The sequence below is a fragment of the Rhinichthys klamathensis genome, unplaced genomic scaffold, assembly GCF_029890125.1.
Source record: "Rhinichthys klamathensis goyatoka isolate OS25496 unplaced genomic scaffold, OSU_Roscu_1.1 h1tg000006l_1, whole genome shotgun sequence".
Taxonomy (NCBI): domain Eukaryota; kingdom Metazoa; phylum Chordata; class Actinopteri; order Cypriniformes; family Leuciscidae; genus Rhinichthys; species Rhinichthys klamathensis.
This window is the reverse complement of record NW_026606559.1, coordinates 1,439,666-1,461,383: the sequence shown is the minus strand read 5'-3', so window position 1 is coordinate 1,461,383 and position 21,718 is coordinate 1,439,666. Positions and strand designations below refer to the sequence as shown.

The window sequence follows — 21,718 nt, the reverse complement described above, 5'->3', positions numbered from 1 at the left end:
CCACACAATGGGCACTAATTAGAGAACAGCAGACTGTGTGTATCTGGCTCTGTGTGTGGTTTGCTTTGAAATCGGTGTCTTCCACTTTGCATTCAAAATATTTTTTTTTCTTCTGTGAAACAAAAGTTAAATGTGTCAAGAGTAGTTAGCCTAGTTTTCAATGACAATGACATAAATTATAAACCAAGTATGAAAGTCCAGAGTTTTCATGTTATTCGATTTTTAACAAAAACTGCTGCATCTCCGGAAGCAAAATGAGGAAACGCAAGCCATCCTCCAAGCACACCTGCGACTTCTAGGCGATTCATACACAACTACAGCTCTGTTGCCAGCCCCCTGACTTCCATGCTAAAAGGGAAACCCAAGACTTTGCAGTGGACTCACACGATAATACAGCCTTTCAAACACTTAAGAACCGATTAACTTCAGCTCCCATCCTTCATCATCCAGACCCAAACAAACTTTTCATTGTGGAAGTTGATGCTTCTGACACTGGAATTGGAGCCATACTCTCACAAAGAGATGGTGATACAGCCAAGCTTCACCCCTGTGCCTTCTATTCCCGCAAACTGTCCCCTGCTGAACTGAACTATCATGTCGGAGACAAGGAACTATTATCCATCAAATCCGCATTTGAAGAATGGAGACACAGAGGGGACCAAATTCCCATTTACTGTACGCACTGATCACAAGAACATCCGTTCCTCCAAACATTTGAATCCTTGTCAAGCAAGATGGTCATTGTTCTTCACAAGGTTAAACTTTACTGTCACATATCAACCTGGAAGCAAGAACGGCAAGGTTGATGCCTTATCACGTATTTACGAAAAGGCGCAAGTGAACCTTTCCAACTCCCACATTCTAGACCCGTCTATAATTGTTGCACCGATTATGTGGGATATCATGATGGACATCGAGTACTCTCAACAACCTGGCATAATTCCCACTGACTGCCCTGCAGGTAAATTCTTTCTGCCTGAAAACCAAAGCACCCAAGTTATTCAATGGATTCACACATAACCTAGTTCCAGACACCATGGCATCAACCGCACCAGCGCTAACAGTTCTGGTGGCCAACCCCAGCCACCAATGTCACCAATTATGTCGAAGGATGTCAAGTTTGTGAAGGCCTTGGTTCCATATTGCTGTAGACAAATTACTGATCTGCCCTCCTTGAACTGCTATACCACTGTCATGGTTATAATGGACAGATTCTCTAAGTCTTGCAGGTTGGTGCCCCTTAAAGGACTGCCCACTGCTATTGACACTGCTGAGACGATCTTCAACCATTTATTTAGAATATTTGGCCCGCCTGAGTACAAGAGTACAAGCAGCTTTCGCTTAAAATGAAAAAGACAAGCCAAAATAACAGTTGATAAATATTAATATTTATTAAGTAACCATGCTGAAAATCAGCTTTATTTTTAAAAAGCTGATGTTGACTGGCTAGCTAACTAGCTAGCTGATGCTATCTAGAGGTAGTTTTTTAATATAATTCCAAATATTTTTAGTCAACCACCTAGTTAGATTACATTTGATGGAAAAACAAAGGATAACATGGTAACTACAGTAATGATGATGATAGTGGAAAGCAATCCCCTCTGGGTCTGGGGGCGTTTTACCCCACAGAATATGTTATAATAATATAATTATTAGAATATGCAATAAAATATAATTATATTTTCCTTAAATAACATGTACTCCCTAACTACAGGCCTTACTATTCTCATATCATAAATAACTGTGATGTTCTGCAAAAAAAACTTCTCTCAGGTACGTCACCAGTGTAAGCTTCACAGCGAATACTTCTACACCAGTCTTGTCAATGTAGTCCATAGCAACAACAAAAACGTATCTTGACTCCATCTAGTAGTTATTTTGGGGAAGACAGTTGGGGGGTGTTTTACCCCAAGGGGGTGTTTCCCCCCACACTACCCTACTCATAAAAGAGTAGGCAAAAAATACCTGGATGACCTTCTTCTTCTGGCGAGATTCTGAAGTGTGAATACGATGGACACTTTACTGTCCCATGAGGCCACTGAAGAGGATTTGTGAGTGGCAGTGAAGCGACATAACTGATGCTGGTAGGTCACATGACAATGACAACATGGCGAATGTAGTACGTCCAGATAACACACTTTTTTTTAGTGGCCGTGATAATTACTAATTCAAAATAAGTACCTATTCAAGACCCTGACCCTGACCCTGACCCCGACCCCTCTCGGCCTATAAACTGCTGTTTAATTAGGAAGGTGTTTTTTCAAGTCATTACATTTCGGCAAGTTGTTCTGCCCCCTTATGGAACGGACATGAAAGCTTTATGAGAAAAGGTGTCCCTATACTTTCTAAGCAATAGCCATAATAGACAAAACAATACCGGGTCAATATATAATTGTGGGAGATTTTGAGTTTGAATAATTCTGGGAAAAAATATATTTATTTACAAAATATTATTATCTTCCCTGATAAATCATCCCTGAAATATTTTGTTTTTAGTCATTGCCAAGCTCAGGCATAATTGATTTCAGATATTTAGTTTTAAAAACAAGAAGTTTACTCATTATTTGGTCAACTATGTTACGGACAAAACCTATAAGTTTTAACTTTAAGTAAATGGCAGACATTTTTAAAAATCATTACTCTTGGAAGAATATGTGTCTATTTACCTACCTTTTCAATTAAAATACCCAATTAATTAAGAAAATACACATTTTGTTCAATTGAAACCCCAAAATTGAAGTACTGAAGTAACCGGTCTGTATATTTTGTTTCCCAACTGCTTGATTCATGATAATTTTCTTGATGAAATTATGCTGAGGTATATATTTGACAGCTACTCAGTTTCTAAATATTTACTTGGAGATTACGGAACCATTGAAATACATATATTTTTTAAAAAACATAATGGTAACTTAATTGACAGCCCAGTATCATAGTTGACAAAAGTAACATAGTTGACTGGACATGACAAAGTAGGATGATGTATTTAACAAAAACAATCCTAAACTATATCAATTATTATATGTTAGCTAATCTTTTATTGCATTTAATCAAGACCTGTTGAATAGCCTATTTCATGACATAAAGGAGAAATACAGACACACATCAGTTTACAAGGATCAATCACAACTTTAACAAGCACATATATCAAATGCTTGTACAGTCAGTCCAATACTCAATGTGTGCACAAATCACAATATAAGGGTATCAGGTCCCCCTACATTAGGCGACCAGACCCAATCAGTGTGTCAAGCCCTAGCCACACGGGTTCTAGCCTGGCAAGCTATCCCCGATGTGTCGAGTTGGGTCATAAACACTGTAAAGCGAGGTTACTCGCTCCAATTCGCTCGCAGAATCCCGAAATTTCAGGCGGTTCTCGAGACTTCGGTGAGAAGCAACGTGGGTCACGTGCTTCGCACCGAAGTACAGAATCTATTAGCAAAAGGGGCGATAGAATTAGTCCCCCCCGCGCTAAAAAATATGGGTTTTTACAGCCGCTATTTTCTGATTCCGAAAAAAAGACGGCGGTCTCAGACCCATTCTAGATTTAAGACATTTGAACAAAGCTCTCATGAGACGGCCGTTCAAAATGTTAACGATCAAACATATCCTCGCGCAAGTGCGCCCAGGGGGATTGGTTTGTCACAATGGATCTGAAAGATGCTTACTTTCACATTCAAATAAATCCTCGTCACAGGCCATTCTTGAGATTCGCCTTCGAGGGCCGGGCTTATCAATACACCGTTCTGCCGTTCGGTCTATCGTTGGCACCCCGTACATTCACGAAGTGTGTGGATGCATGCGCCCGATGCAGCATTGGCTGACACGCCATGTGCCAACTCATGCATGGCAGTCAGGCAGCTTACACGCGCATGCAATGGTTCATATGCATATGGTGAATCACGGTTGTTTAAGAACCCTGATTCTCTGGCGGGCTCAGAACTGGCACCACGTGGGGGTGACAATGGGAACAATTTCCAGGAGGAAAGTGGTTCTTACAGATGCATCCAACCTGGGTTGGGGAGCGCTGCACGAGGGCATGCCTGCATCCGGCCTCTGGTCGAGCACGGAGCAGAGCTTACATATCAACTGTCTGGAGATGAAAGCAGTTGGGTTGGCCCTGAAGGCATTTCTGTCGAACCTCAGAGGTCACCACGTCTTAGTCCACACAGACAATACGTCAGTGGTGGCCTACATGAATCGCCAGGGGGGCATCAGGTCAGGGAACCTGCATGCGATGGCGAGAGACCTCCTCTATATGGGCACAAACCAACCTGAGCTCTCTGAGAGCAGCGCATATCCCGGGCGTCCAGAATGTGGGCGCGGATATGCTTTCACGGGGCAACACTCCCCTCGGCGAGTGGTCCCTGAACCCACAGACGGTCAGTCTGATATGGAAGGTGTTTGGCGAGGCCGAAATCGACCTTTTCGCCTCGAGAATCAACACCCACTGCAAATTGTTCTTCTCGGAGAACAGGGACGCGCTGGCCCAACCGTCCCCTTTATGCCTTTCCCCCCCGTCTCGATGATTCCACAAGTCATCAAACGGGTCAGAGAGAGCGGGTGCCCAGTCCTTCTGGTGGCCCCTGTCTGGAAAACCAGACCGTGGTTCCCGGAACTGGTTCAGTTATCGGACACAATCCCATGGCCTGTCCCACTGAGGAAAGACCTCCTCACACAGGCGAACGGGACATTGTGGCATCCGAGACCCGATTTATGGGCCCTCCATGTTTGGCCCCTCAACGGGTACCCAAGGACCTTCCTAAGAAGGTTTTAAGCACTATATCTGAAGCCAGGGCCCCATCGACTCGGCGCCTGTATGCTTCAAAATGGTCAGGTTTTTCCAGCTGGTGCTCGAAAAATCAGGCTGACCCAGAGTCATGTGAGATATCTGTGGTTCGCTCATTCTTACAGGAGCTGCTGGACGCGGGTTGCTCCCCGTCCACGCTCAAAGTGTATGTGGCAGCCATAGCAGCACATCATGTTCTGACGGCTGGCCAGTCACTGGGAAGAAAAGTCCTGGTCGTAAGATTCCTGAAAGGTGCGAGGAGAATGAACCCCTCCAGACCTCCGTCTGTGCCGCCTTTGGACCTCTCCACGGTCCTGGGGGCTCTGAAAGGTCCGCCTTTCGAACCGCTCCAATCGGTTGATCTAAAAACCCTCTCACTGAAGACCGCTCTCCTTATGGCGTTGGCATCTATCAAGCGAGTGGGAGATCTGCAGGCGCTCTCTGTGAGCCCTGCATGTTTGGAGTTGGGTCCAGATGACTCCAGAGTCATCCTCAAGCCCAGGCATGGTTACCGTCCTAAAGTGCTCTCAACACTGTTCAGAACACAGGTGGTGACGTTATCAGCCCTCCCTCCTTCTGCAGAGGATGGAGAGGTTAATCTTCTCTGCCCTGTCTGAGCGCTGAGAATCTATCGGGAGCGTTCTGCGTCTTTTAGACAATCAAAACAGCTTTTTATCTGCTTTGGTGGTAGATCCAAGGGGGATCCAGTCACTAAGGGGATATGAGGATATGTTTGATCGTTAACATTTTGAACGGCCGTCTCATGAGAGCTTTGTTCAAATGTCTTAAATCTAGAATGGGTCTGAGACCGCCGTCTTTTTTCGGAATCAGAAAAACCCATATTTTTTAGCGCGGGGGGGACTAATTCTATCGCCCCTTTTGCTAATAGATTCTGTACTTCGGTGCGAAGCACGTGACCCACGTTGCTTCTCACCGAAGTCTCGAGAACCGCCTGAAATTTCGGGGGTCTGCGAGCGAATTGGAGCGAGTAACCTCGCTTTATAGTGTTTATGACCCAACTCGACACATCGGGGATAGCTTGCCAGGCTAGAACCCGTGTGGCTAGGGCTTGACACACTGATTGGGTCTGGTCGCCTAACGTAGGGGAACCTGCTATAATGGCGAATTCGGTGCTGCTTTTCTGCAGCAGATAATCGTGGCATTTGCCTGAAAACAAGTTTACTTTTATAATATTTATTGCAAAGTATTTTATAGTTACTGTACAATTAGAATATTAAATGAACTCCTGAAAACTATAAGAACATGTCATGAATGTCAACTATGTTACTCTTGGTCAACTAAGTTACCTTTGCAGAGTAACATAGGTGACTGGTAACCTAGTTGACATTTTTGCTGTTTTTAGGGATAAAATCAAAATGGTTGCCTAGCACCAGACACCACATGGCATTTTACGGAGAGGTTCTTCTGAATATTATATGTACAACTGAGTAAAATTGAAATTCAAAGTTATTTATGAATTCATTGTAGTAACATTGTTGACATATGATAAGTACACATTTGCCCTAAGCACTACTTTAGGTGAAATAACTGACAATGTGGAGGGAGAACATACATTGGAGTCTTGCTAGTTTTCTCTTCAGGAGGAAATGACATCATGTGGAGCAGGTCATGTGATTTGGAAAACACACTCTTCCTTGAGGGGTGTATTTGCTATGGGTAACTTAGATGACAGCGACTTCTCGGACACATATTCAATTTGTCAATTTCTATTGAAAATGTGACATATTGCCCAAAAAGACACATTGTTCACAATTACCTCAACTTAATGTAAATAATATAATTTAAACTGTTTTTGAATAAGTTTTTAAAATGTTTTTTTAGGTAATGAGATTGTGGTTGTAATTCATTTCGGACGGTTATTTAGTTGACATTTTAGGGATATCTAGTAAATTTTTATAAATAAATGATTATTTCCATAATAATTAACCATGGAATCTGTAAAGACAAGATCATGAAGAACACTGAAGACTTTTAAAATTTTATTTTAATAAGCATGTTTGCGAGATAAATCTCATGGACATGAAAACTCCCTCAATTATAAATTGAACAAACTAAAGAATAATATTGAAGGAGGAACCCATGTCATTTCGCATTTTGCAGGCGCATGTATTTTCACTTGGGCCAGCCTAGCAACAGAGAACATCCCAGCAACCATCCAGCACTCACTAGCAACCGTATAGCAACACATTAAAAATATTGCTTGCTGCATTTGGCCAACTTGAGTAAAATGTCCAGCTGCATAACACATCATAAGGAATGAGGAGACACCGCATGATCTCAAAAGCGAAACAACTGCCGGTGTGACTCATTCTCGCCTTTAAAGCAAGAAAATCAGCAACACTCTTTTGGTTTGGATTTTGGATCCCCCATTTCATCATCGTCACTTTGTGATGTAGGTCAAAATGTAGGACAGAACATGGAAAAAAAGATGTTCTTATGTAAGGCTTATGTATAATTGTTTGAGCCTTGGGTGTTTGTGACATTTGAAGGAACAGCAGAAGCCTCTGGTGGTTTGGGGATTTCAGGTGAGATCGGCATCGTTCCCGTGTGACTTTGAGGATGAGCGATTTAATTCAGCAGACAATGACAGCTGGTGTAGTTAAAAAGCAGCTTCTCTAGATTCTCTGAGGTGGAGTAAATTATGCATTGTGTTTTACAAAAAATGCTGCTGCAAAATCAAAAGCATTGTGACTTGATTTATTTGATCAAATGAAGATGATAGTTTACATTGCACAAAAGGTTCTTTAAGAATGGTTCTTCGGATTATTAAAATATATGTACATTTATTTATATACAAGAAAAATGTGATTTCTTTGGGGAATCCAAAATAGTTCTTCTATGACATTGCTGTGAAATCCCCCTTTGGAACGTTTATTTTTAAGAGTGTACATTCTCTCTTAGTTCATTATTTCTTACTGGTACCTTGTTCCTCTGAGTAATGTTTATATCTCTTGCTTGAACCGGAGACTCCTGAGCTTCTAGCCATATATCAAAAGGTTTATATTCACATACACTGAAGTCCCACAAGCCCATTTTTACCAGTTTTCTACAATACCTTTTTGTGTTGCAAGATGGCGCCAATGATCTTCTAGTCTAACTTGTGTTAGTATGAAAAGAGTGAGACTGACAGGACAGCATCGTTAAGGACAACGATGAAAAATTCTGGCAATCTGTGTGCTCTTTTATAGTGTTAAAATGTTTTGGTACCAAGACAGTTGTTCTTTGTTTTTACATTGCACTATTTAACATCATTGTACATTGTTTTTTTGTAATTGGTGGTCAGGTCAAAGAATAATGGTAGCATGAAGGATGCTATGTCTTGTAATGTATTCATACAATGATCGAGAAATAAGATCTTCATCGAATTCGGTACTCTGATTCTCTGAAAGTATTTTCAATCCAGTTATAGGCTAATCGTTATATACAAAAACATTTGACCACTCTGCATGTGTTGTTATTGTTAACTAAAATTCTAAAATAGGTTTTCGTAAATTGAAATAAAATCAAATCTTAAAATTAGATGGAAAATTACTTTGATGACTAAATTAGAAAAGTTGAAGTGCTAAAATGACTTAAACTAAATGTGAAATAAACAGCTAAAGAAAAATTTATTTTAAAGGTATACTATGTAAGTTTTGGCCCTCTAGCGGTTAAAAAACAAAACTGCATGCATTTTGCAGAAGAACACTCGCATGGGCGAGTGACGTATGCAATTTCCCGCGAAAACCATCCTGTCTCTAAAATATAGATTATAACAGGCTTACCATAGTGAATCATGTATTTTCTCAGTTGGGAGGTTTAAATTTTGTATTGTTATGCAACTTCAGTATGTAGGAAGATTATGCTTTAAACCATCCATATAAAAAAATAATAGAAATAGCTACGTCTCCTATTTCTTAATGATTTTGTCTCCACTCCTCATGTCGTTTCAAGAAGGAACAGGTTAGTGGAAAATGTATTGTGGAAGAAGGTTTGGACTCTTCCTGAAAAGTATCTATTGGCAAATAAGGTTAAATAAGGCAAATAAGATTTTTTTAAAATTGAGTAATGTGAATGGTATTTCTGTGATTCACAACCAGGAACTCTCTTGGATCTTTTTAAGCATTGTGATCATTCAAGAAAACTCTGGCAAGATATTGTAAACTTTATATATAAAGACTTTGAGATTTATTTTAAGGATATTTTGTTTGGGTTTTTCACTTTTGAGAAGCAATATGAAAATGTTTATTTTGTATTATTTGCAAAATATTTTATCCACATATGTAAGACTATAAAAGTTATCCCCCATTTTTCTTGCTTTCAAAAAGATTAATTTATATTATTTAGGCCTACATACATTTATATTAAATGATCCTATATCCTATATAAAAAATAGGATTGATTGATTTTTTTTGTGTGTGTGAAGAGGATGGTTATATGTAAATGATAAATAATTTCTTTAATTATTTATAATAATACAAAATAAAAAAAAATCATTTTCTGGATTCAATATTTGGCCATCCCTGAACCCCTAGCCTTTCCTCTTGGCTTAGCCTATTGTTTAGGCTACTCACTTTTGTGTTCTGTAAGCAACTGATAAAAAAAATGCATTCGTGAGGAGTATTTTTTATAAATAAAATTTAAGCCTATTTAATTCATGAAGCATATGCTGATTCTTTAATAATTCAATTGATCTCCTAATGCAGCAAAGCTGTGGGATGTTTATGTCCTTACAGACGTTTCCCAAGCTACTGAACTGGTGTGATTTACATTGTGCTGCCATCTGCTGGGCGACTAGACAAAATACCTCAAAACGGAAGTTCTAACCTCATATGGTAAAAAAAAAAGGAAAAGAAAGTCATAGGGTTTAGCTAGACGCTATAATAATGCTGCGTTTATAAATTAGTTTGTCATTTATTAACTTTAAATCGCATACCGTGTTCAAAGACCATATCACTTCAGATATCATAGCTGTGGTGACTGGTGAGTCAGCTTGTGTTTTTGCTCATAATCACATGTGGTCTCATTCTTGGACACGTTTTTTTTACCCCCCTTGAGTGTAGTTAAATTGTATAGTAGTAGCCTATCTACTTGAGGCCAGTATAAAATACACAGTAAGCTACTTGAGTTACACACATCTATAAATATGGGATCCAAAAGTCTAATGCCACAACAGAAAATGCATGTATTGAGTCACAAGTCAAAAAGTATGCTACCATAGTATTGTGGTTAATGGCTATTACTATTGTATTTTTGGACATGTACTTTGGTAATGCGTTCTTTTAAGTATCTTGTTTACATATATTATGTGAATGATGGTGATCATTCGGTAATATGGAAAATATCAAAGTAGCCTATTATAATTATCGCCTGATATCACCATTTTCAAACCAGAAATGATTAGAATAGACAACTAAAATGATCGTATGCAAAAAAAAAAAACATGTTTATTAGACACCAAATTCTCTGAACAATCAGAGTTATTAAAAACACTTCGTTGCGAAGCATACGCTGAGTTTACACAGAGTGAAAACAAAAAACAAACATGAGAACTCCACATTGGAATCAAAAAACACCGCAGTGTCAGTGTGTTGCGATCAGTGATCACATCCCCCACACGCATGTGGGTTTGATCTCAGTGTCTCTTGAGAAGGAGTGTTGGCCTTGCTCCTCACATAGAAAGGGACAGATGACATATGGGCCCTCCCGAGATGCACACAGGGCCAGTTTGAAATCAAAATAGCGATATGTCGGTATCCAAATATAGTTTGAGGAGTAAACAAAAAGTGTGACCCGTTGCCTGATCTAGGCGAGGACTGCAAATCAGCAGCCTGACCACATCTAAGTTACACTTGTAAACAAAGCAGTTGAGCAGTTCTCGGTTGCTACTGACTCACAGTGCTGAACTCCAGCAAACCAAAACAAGATGCACCATTCTAGGACAAACCAACCAGAGGCCAGTTAATACTATTATAAAATGCTATAAACCACTAGATTTTTGCATCACATTTGCATTTCGATTCAAACACTGAGAGAAACAATATAAAAATGACTAAATAAGGAGGGTCACATTGCAAAACAGTCCAAAGTACATAACATTTCCATCTCAGTAATATACAATAGAAAAATTATAAGGGTGTGATATCAAAGTTTGTAAAACCAACGTATGACAACGAGCTGGTTGCCCCATGATCTGAAAACGTGACGACGTCCATGCATCTGCGGGCTCGTGAACTCAGTCTAGCACTACAGGTTTGGGGATGTCGTTCTCCGGTGGTTCCGAGGGAAACTGGAGTCGTCTGACCGCTTCTTTGATCAGATTCCCCGACAGTATGAGTTCCTGGAGGAGCTGGTGTGGATCGTCCTCGTCGATTTTCTTTCGGTTCCACGAGGATTTGAAACGGTCCCATTCCTGTTCGCTGGATCCGGGCGGATTGTACGGACTGGCCCGGCTGGTCCGTAAACTCCGGCTACGAAGACGGATGCACCCGCGTTGACCGCCCGCCGCGCTGCTGCTGCTGCTGTTGTTGTTGTTGCTGCTGCCGTTCGGCGGTTTGCTGCTGCTGGTGAGACCATGGAAACGTGACATCGCCTTCTGACTCGAGCTATTGTTGTGAAGCTGAAGCGCCTCGCCGATTTTCGACACGAGAGCGTCTACTTCCTTAGAATCCACCGTTACCGACTGTTCCAAAAAGATATAATTCTCCTTTCGACAAGGCATTTTGAATATATCTTTATGTACAATAATATCCAGTCGTGATAATTGTTTTTATTCAAATGGATAGGATCGTTTACCCGGCGTCCGCCACGCTCACGCTGCTCAACAGAAACAGCTCAAGGGTTGATTTGTAAACAATGGATGACGCTGAATCCGGCACGTACCATTTTTGAAGGATGGGGGCGCATGCTCAGTTTTAAAATCTAAACACGTATTATGTTGTAGTTAAATTTGGAGAGAGATTTTATACGTTTCAGATTCAACATAAATATAATTTTCCGCTCGGTTTAACATTCGTGGTGGTTATATTTATTTTGGCACCGCCAAACGTATCCGCGGAACTCTGTATCATCAAGCATTGCATTACATAACCGAGCGCATTAAAAAAAACGATGCACTAGACAGCCACATGCGAACTCTATGCACTCTTATGCTGGTGCAGTTGAATGTGACATTTGACTAGATGTAGCCTACTTGATTTCTAAGAAGGTTATGAATTATAGCAACAATATGCCATCGAATCAATATTTCTTGATAACTTCATTTCCATATTTGGAACTGAGGGGAGGAGTCGAAGACATGTTCATCTCGTGTGGCACGTGCCAGGCGGTTAGAAATCAAGGGAACCTTAAAATACAGTTGCATCAGACATGTTCGACCAGGATTTTTCATACTGGGCTCTGTGGGAACTAAATATATTCAGTATTATTTTTCACATATTTATAATGTTAGTTTTTCACAGTATACATAGGGTCTTTACAATTATTAGAATGCACTTATAATAGCTGAATTTTACATTTTAGAATGGGGGTCCCTCGGATGAGAATGATCATTTTTGGGGGTCAGTGGCATCTTAAGGTGATGATACACGGGGCAACTTTTTGAACAATGTTGCCAAGCGATTGTTGCTTGGGCACTTTCCCATTGATCGGCCGTGGACCCTGTGTCTCACCTGGTCTCCCGTTGACAGCAACATTACCCAGAAAAATTGCTCAAAAAGTTTCCCAGTGTATCATCATCTTTAAAGATTGAATGGCCCTTGCCTAGACTTAGCAAGGGTCAAGGTTTTGTTGGTTAGCATGGTTGTGTTATCTCCTGTTGGTAGACAACATCTGGCTGCAAATAGCAAGAAGGCCCTTATTAATGTTCTTTGGGTGTGTCGTGTGTACTCAGTATTTTCAGTCATCCCAGCATTAAAGGTGTGTGCGGTCTAAATGGAATTGTGTCAAAAATCTTACTTAATAACTGCTTTTATACAGACATGCAACTGACTCATTACAGCAGTTAGTTGTTGCAGTATGTTTGTTGAATCATCGAGATTAAATGAATAGTTCCTCCTAAAATCAAAATTCTTCATAATTTACTTACCTGAGAACAGGCCAAAATGTACATAATTAAAAGAATAATTCACTTTAAAATGAGAATTCTGTCATAATTAAAGGGATAGTTCACCCAAAAATGAAAATTAGCCCATGATTTACTCACCCTCAAGTCATCCTAGGTGTATATGACATTCTTCTTTCAAACAAATACAATCGGAGTTATATAAAAAAATGTCCTGGCTCTTCCAAGCTTTATAATGGCAGTGAATGGCCGTTTCTGTTCTGAAGTCCATAAAAGTGCATCTATCCATCATAAAAGTGCTCCTCACGGCTCCGGGGATTTAACAAAGGCTTTCTGAAGCGATGCGTTTGTGTAAGAAAAATATCTTAAATATATCATATTTAAAACTTTATAAAGTAAAAGAACTAGCTTCCGGCCAAATGAACATACAGGTTCCACTTAAGTCTAAAGCGCAACTTATGCGAGTAATGCTGATATTTACGCTACGCCATGACGCACTACGCTACTTCCGACGTCACAAGTTGCGTAAGTTGCGCTATAGCGTAAGTAGACTGCGTTTGGCCGGAAGCTATAATTTCACTTTGTAACGTATTCAATATGAATATTTTTCTAAGACAAACTCATCGCTTCGCTTCAGAAGGCCTTTGTTAACCCCCCCGGAGCCGCGTGGAGCACTTTTATGATGGATAGATGCACTTTTATGGACTTCAAAACAGAAACGGCCATTCACTGCCATTATAAAGCTTGGAAGAGCCAGGACATTTTTATTATATAACCCTGATTGTATTCGTCACTCTGAAAGAAGAATGTCATATACACCTAGGATGACTTGAGGGTGAGTAAATCATGGGCTAATTTCCATTTTTGGGTGAACTATCCCTTTAACTCACCCTAAAGTTGTTTCAAACCTGTATGAATTTCTTTCTTCTGCTGAACACTAGGATACTGAAGATATTTTGAAGAATGTGAACCATATTGAACCAGACAGTTGATGTACCCCATTGACTTGGAAAAAAAAATAGTGGTATAATTTTGAAGTGAACTAATCCTTTAATTATTCTTGACATCCACCCTAGCACTCTTTGAACAAATACATTTGATTGAGTCAGATCTTTTCAATGATTTAGTTCACACAACCGGTCTGAACGATCTTGTTTACAAATCTGATTGATCCGGTTCTCTAACTCAACTTTATCACAGCGGTTAGAAGATTATCAGTGAATTATGATGTTAATCTATCTAGACAATATAAAATATACTCATATGGACTACTTTTATGATACTTTCACAATGTTTTTGTGTCTTTGAAAGCATCTGAACCCATAAAAAATGTGGAATTATTCCAACATGCTTAACCATGATCAAAATGTGAATTGGTGTTTCTTTATAATCTGCTCTGGCACTTTTTGTTCTGTGTCAGTCTAACCACGTCCTCTTTCAGACTTCTTAGAAACAGTTGTGAACTATTTTAACACAACAACTACATTTGGTTGCATTTGGCACCAAACCATGCAATTATTGTCTAATAAATCAAGTGGTTAATAATTTATCCTTAGTGTGCCCAGACACCAGAACAGTCTGCCAATTTTGGCTATTCACCCCAAACTTTTGCATCATTTTGTTTGGTCATTGCACTGAATATGCTATTAATGAGATGAGTTACATTTATGAACAATGTTTAAATGAAGTATAAATCTGATCATTTTTGCTGACAGTTTGCAAAAAAAGAAGAACATACTTGCATATCACATTACCCACCCTTTAGGATCACTGAGGGGTTTGGTCAACCAGTGTTTGCAATCTGTATTACATAACACTTATAGGGAAGGGGTGTGTGTGGATAGAGAAGGAAGAGAGTGTTATTGATCATATACAATGCACGTCACTTTTAAGTTACATTATGTACTCAATTATATGATTTCTATGACCAGAGCTGTTCGATCTGATTTATTTAGTTTCAGTGAATCTAGGGGTCGTATCATCTATTTAAACTATTATTCAGATGTTTGAGCAAATGATTATGCATCTGGTTTCACCATTTGATATTGTATGTGCACAGATTGTGGCCGAACATCCATAGCAGCTTTCCTAGTTTACCGCACAGCAGGAGAACAGTGTTAAGCACACACTGCCTTTGTTGAAGTATCAAACACAGACTACTGGTGTGCCGTTGCTCACCGTCTCAGTCATCAGTGTGCCCACAGGGACCTAGTTTCTCCGAATTCACCTTACCGAGAACCCACTGTGCCATATGTGGCCTTTGTGATAAAAGAGGTCTGAGAGGTCATTCTTTTTTATTCAAACACTTTTGTTTACCGTGGTAAGAGTAAATGTTTAAATAGTTGTCTGATCATGTGCATAGAGTTCAGTCACAGATTGATTGATGCTATTATTAGTGATTATTTACTCACTACTGCTTATATTACGGTTAAACCTTAACCTTATAGATCTTTGTTGGTGCTAATGATATCTAAAATTGTGCAGTTTTACTTTTCAAAGCATCAGACTTAGCAAATGAATCCCATAGACATTGGGGAGGAACTGAAATATACCAGACTTGCTCTTTTGACTTTGGCGTTTAAAAAAAAACACCCTGGCAAATATTATTGCAGCAGCAACTTTTGCACGAACAAGCACACTTCATTTCTTCAGAAAATGTCTTTTGTAATTTATGTGCTTTTGTTATATTCATAAACATTGAAATTAAAAAGATGGTTGCAGTTCATGTTGCAAAAACCTACAAGCAACTGTAAAAAAGATGCTGCCTTATAACTTATAAAAAAAGTTACAATTTGCTTAACTTATTTTGATGAGTTAAAGCAATGTCATAACATTGATCATAGCATTTTTTTACAGTGTATAAAGCAAAAAATATCTCATCTGCTTTAATAGAATAATATCTATATAACATGTACAGATTTTCAAAAGATATTTTAATTAAACTTAGTTAAATCTACTTTCAAATTATATTTATTGTGAAAAGTGCTGTATGATTTCAATTTTATATTACTCTAATAATAGTAAATGTCATAAAATGTCAATATTTTCCAGATAAAATTTCAATAATTTGCTTTGGCTTCAATACAGTGACAATATTAAAGTAAATGATTTAATTGAGTATATTTGCACCTTTTTTTACAGTATAAATGGATCTTTGTGCAAAAAAAATTGCTTTTTATTTTATCATTATGTTTGCTGGACCTTATCAAAAAGTTTGAAAACCTGTAGTCTACATCTAAATAAAAGATGTGATATGAATGGAGAGGTAATAAGCTGTAATCTCCTCCACCATGCAATGCTATCATGAAAGTTGTAAAACTTGCCCTGTCTCTTTTGGACTGTCCTAGCTAGATTAGTTTCTCAGAAAGGAAGAACAGGCCTGTCTTTTTTTTTTTTTGGATAAGTTAGTCCTTGAAGTTTATATAGGTGGGGATCATGGGTTATTTGTTGTGGGAGAAGCCAGTTAACAGAAAAACTTAACACAGATCCATGAAGTGCGGAAGGAAGACCTCTGTCTGTTTGAGGATTTGAAATGTCTGGTTTCAAATGAAGGTTTGAGGGATACTGGGTATTTCTAAGTGTTCTGTGCTTTGTTTTTAAATGGAAGCATACAACAAATCAGGGCCAAGTAACCAAGGAGATAATCCATAAGCAAGTGAATGCGTAAACACGGCAGTGAAAGACAGAGAGCCTCTCCCTGCTGATTTACTGCCCTGTCCTTAAGGGAGAAGCTTTATTGCTCAATTCTTCCGGCAAATTCCAGCTATAATCTAATATCCAGAAATAAGTGTATGGACATTAATAGTTTGTTATTTTTAAGATTAAGTGGTAACATGCTTATTATTAGATATTGCATATGACTAAATGCTAAACTTTTAGCCGTTTGTGATGTTTAATGCAGAGCTTAAAAATATTGTTCTTTATACTTAAAAAATAATATTTCTGTTCACCCCTGTTTACCATTTGAAAAAAAAATTAACATAAAAGTATAATGCAATCGGTTAAGACATTTATCCTTTTTGGCATAAAGGTTTCTTTAACATTTTTAAACTGTTCTACCTTTTGTTCTAAGAGTGTACATAATTTGGAGGCCAACATGTTTCTTTTTACATTGACCATCATGAAAAAAGTTGGCAGATTTCAAATCACATACTTCCGTGGGGTCCTGCCAACTGAGCAGCAGCTTTTATGATGAATATGAATGCTAACGCATAGCTCTCTCAAAGTTTTAAGGGCCTCCGAACAGTGCCTTTGTCAGGTTGCATTTGCCTGACTCATTGTATACCTGTGTGAATAGTGGGGGTGGATGAATGGTAGTTGAATAAACACTCAAAGCAATTCTGACTTCAGACAAAACACTCAATTAGATTTGTTCCAGAAAGCTCCTCCTGTATCAAAGGAGTGTTACTGTAGCTGCCTGGTGTCGAGCTCCTCAGACGAGTGCTCTGAGATCTCAGTTACAGATGGGGGTTGGGCTGTACTGGATTAGCCTTCAGCACACAGACTTTTCTTGCTCATGGGACTATAGTAAACCTCATACAGTCTAACTTTAGAGAGGCTCATCCTGATCAGAGCGTGAGATTACAGTGGGAACAGCACTGGAAGGATGACTGCCATGAGTTGCAAGCTTTTACTGTACTCTTTTTAATTGTATTAATGTATTACCTGCAATACAATCATTATATTAATTTAGTACTTGCAACACAAAAGTCTGAAGGCGGAAATACAACCAGGTTTACAGTGCCGTTCAAAAGTTTGTGGTCATTAAAGAAATTAATAGGACTACTTTTATTCGGCAAGGACACATTAAATTGATCAAAAGTGTCAGTCAAGACATTTATAATAATAAATGCTGTTCTGTTGGACTTTCTATTCATCAAAGAATCCTAAATAAAAAATGGTTTCCACAAAAATACTAAGGAGCACAACTAAATCAGCATATTAGAATGATTTCTGAAGGATCATGTGACACTGAAGACTGGAGTAATGATGCTGAAAATTCAGCTTTGCCGTCACAAGAATAAATAAAATGTAAAAATATATTAAAATAGAAAACAGTTCTTTTAAATTGTAATAATATTTCAAAATTTTACTGTTTTTGCGAATAAATGCAGCCTCGCTGAGCATAATAGACTTCTTTCAAAAACAACATTTGAATGGTAGTGTACAACTACATGCATTATTCAGATTAAGGTGAAACCTAAGATGTTGCAGCTCCACGCCTAATGCATGGAATATGGATATAATTAATCTGCATACATTCTTTTCCTGCTAATCTCTTCTGAAAATACTGGATATACCTGCTGTTGCATTTATTATGATTTACGAAACAGCTCATACTTCTCGTTCATGTACAATACAAATACAGTAGTGACAAATTGCAAAATAGGGCATCATGTTTCTTTTAATGCTGTTAAAATGCTTTTAAAAGAATCTCTCTCTTGCCACAAAATGTTTTTTCTCCAATAGCTTGACTTTTAAAAAAACACCTGTAATATCACACATCAATTAATCTTCTTTTATGTTTCACGGAAGGAAGAAATTTTCATTTTTGGGTGAACTAACCCTTAAATGTAATGACGTTATGAGCAGATTCCCCTTAACAAACAAGTGTTTACGTCCTTCATGACATCAGTCTAGAAATAGATATGACTGCCTGGTGTAGATGTGTAGATAGGGTGTGCGTGTGATATAGGCCTAGCTATGATGAGCTTGCATATTGCTCAAAATAAGGAGGCTGAAATAGTCTACTCCGAGCCACATGTAAGTTTGTCTCAGTCGGTTATGATTTCCTAGAATCAGCGCCCCTCCCCCGTGCAATAAGACCGTGTTTGTGTTGTGAACAGCACGAGCACGTGTTTGAGCTGCACTGGCTGCCCTCGGCTCTTGAGCTTCAGCCAACACGCGCGAGCTCTAATGGCTATGTTTACAACAGCGTACTCCCCCTCCCTCTCTTTTTTTGACTTTCACTGGATTTCCATTCCGAATACCCAGTGGGGCTGTCGGCTGTTTGGAAGCGCTGCAATCAGCAGACAGTTCTTTTAAAAACGAGTCATTTGTAACTTTGTGTTGTGTATTTGTATTTGTATTATTGTATTTTTATTTTATTTGTATGAATGGACCATGAGTCTGAATAAAAAATAAAAGGAGTTCGTTACGAACTTGTTGGTGCGGTTCTAGTCTACAGCTCGCGCCATACGCACGAACTTTCACCCGCTCACACAGCTGAGCTCATGCCAGAACAATCACAACGTGAAGTAAATAGCAAAACGTGTACTGTGGAGTGGCACAATTATTGACAGAGGTCAGTGTGGAAATATGGGGGCTATTCTTAGAACTGCTATACAACTATGACAAGTAAACTACTGTCAGGTTAGAGATTGAGTCTCCATTATGAACACCATAATTCAGAGTAAACTCATAAAATCAGACAACACTGGAGGAACGTTAATATATGCTATATTTTGTAGCATATTCTTTATTAACTCTACCACTTTAGCTAGTTTAAAGGAACAGGTCACCCAAAAATCACGTTAAAATTAATGTTCGAAAACCATGTTGTTGTGTTTCGTCTTAAGAACACAAAAGGAGATATTCCCGCTTCTGTTTCCCATATCAAATTGAGATTTGAGCCTCAAAGCTAATGTGAGTCATGCATTTTCAGACTTGAAATTGTATGGACATAGCATAGGGAACAAAGTTTTAGTTGAAAACGACGCAATGCAGCGCCAAGCGCTATGCAAGAGTGTTTTGCTAGTTTCAGCCTGACGCAGTTATCATTTTCACGTCCTGCGCCACGTTGTTTAAATAGCAAATGCATTTGCGCCCATTTGTTCGATCATGGGCTTGCTGGTCTAAAAATGAGGTGGGTTCAGGGCGCATTGTTGGCGGCGCGTTGCTATTTTGAGGCAACTGAAATAGACTGCGCCATTGACCAACAGAAACCTGGTCTAAAGTCAATGCCGCAATATTATTTTTTTGTTATTTAAAGAGCGCAACTGGCTTTTAAAGGGAATTGGAAATTACACTGATTGTTTTCTGCACGTTATGCCCAAAACACACCCATTACTCAATTAGAGAATAGGGACAACCCTTTTAGACCATGCGCTGCGCGCGCTGACCATTTTTCCCGTCGTTAAACTAGGAAAAGCGGATTCGGACACGCCCTGAGGGCACTTGCGCCCTGCGCTTTAGACCATGCGCTTAGATCCTTAAAATAGGGCCCATTATGCACGTAGTGTTCCAAAGTGACATCGCCAACTACTGGCCTGTCATGCATAATACAGCATTTTTTGGTCATTTTCGCAGATCTGTGTAAACGGGGATCGTTTTGACAACATTGTCTTCAGTACAAAACTTTTAAATTTTTTACTACGTTGTTGTTGAGTAAATGTACCCTTAATTCATTACGTTTGTGTGACAAAGCCAAAGTCCCTTTAAAGAAAAGTCTGTTCACTTGGCTGCGAAATTTGAGTGCCACGTTTTTAGAATGCATCCAAGTTTTTGCATGTCAGTTCAAGAGTTTAATTACATCAAGTACCCTGATTTGAAATGAAAGGTAAATTAAACATGGTGAGTTTAAATTCAACCACAGAGGACAGTATATCCCTCATGTTGTCATAAAGAGGCCCTAACAGGGCAGGGCAGGGCAGGACAGGACAGGACAGTAACGTGTTCGGTCATCGGATGATGGTGTTCTCTGTTACTCTCTCACTGACATGAGTACAGAGTAAGCTAAACATGTACACTAATGAATGAGAGGGGTCTTCTTCCTGCCTTGAGGCGTACACGCACATGTCTCACGTACAACACACCTGTTCCTCTTTTGACATGTGCAAGCATGTGTGTGTTGTGTAAACGTGTGTGTGTGCAAGTTGTGGGTTGTAATGCAGAAGAGCAACTTCTGACACTTTCGTTTTGTTGTTTGGTAAGTTGAAACTGACAGTTTTTTCTCATACTCTCAAAAGGCGTAGTATTATAATAAATAAAGTTATACAATTTCAAAGAAATTGCTCATATGGAATTTCAATGGCATGCGAATGCGAACAATAGGATTGTTCATTAAGTAATAAAATATTTCAAGGTAAATGCTCTCTCACATTGTTCACACAAATCCCTTATTAACCCAGTTTGTTTATGCTCTGTGAAATGATGCAGGTCATGTAGTAACATGTGGTTTGGAAATATACTGGGTAAAGGATGAATCAGCCACTCCCAGCAAAGAATGTTTGGTGTTTGGATGTGTTTTGTTTCGTCTCTTTGGACTAGCAATGAGCATGAGCTGCTCTCTTTAGTGCCATCTTGTGTTGATCGTGCTATAAAACACAACTTCATCAATCTCAAAGGGGCAAAATACACCCATTTAAAACATACATTATATACATACAAATATACATTTGTTATAGCCTATAATAATTAAACAATTAAATAAATAAATACATTTTGTTACTATTTTGTAAAAAATAAACGATATATGTATAGCTAACATGTGTATACACATGTATAGCTAAAAAAACTAATATAAAGATAGGTAAAAAAAAAACAAATATTTAACAAATTATTTATTTTATCATGTTTTTTATATATTATTTATTTAATTATTATATTACCAGTAAAAGTACACACCCTTATCTTAAGACCGGAAGATTGGACTGATTTGTCTTTGTAAACTAGTCTTTGTATTTTAAGAATAATATTATTCATCATATTTGTGCTCAGTACGTTCCAATGTACAAATTATTGTCATAAATAAAAACTAAAATAAGCTAAAATATAAAATGGATATTTTTTAGTTCAAATTATGTAATTGGGTCATTCCTTTAGTTTGGTGGATTTTGAACTGAGCAGGATCATTGAAAACAATGTTA

The 21,718-nt window shown here is 38.6% G+C and overlaps 1 protein-coding gene across 1 annotated transcript; it reads right to left on the bottom strand.

Moving 5' to 3' along the window:
• Positions 1–10,220: 10,220 nt before the first annotated feature.
• Positions 10,221–11,660, bottom strand: gbp (glycogen synthase kinase binding protein). Its single transcript, XM_056257230.1, has one exon. It carries the CDS (start codon positions 11,508–11,510, stop codon positions 11,025–11,027), a length of 486 nt encoding a protein of 161 aa, XP_056113205.1. The 5' UTR covers positions 11,511–11,660; the 3' UTR covers positions 10,221–11,024.
• Positions 11,661–21,718: the final 10,058 nt, after the last annotated feature.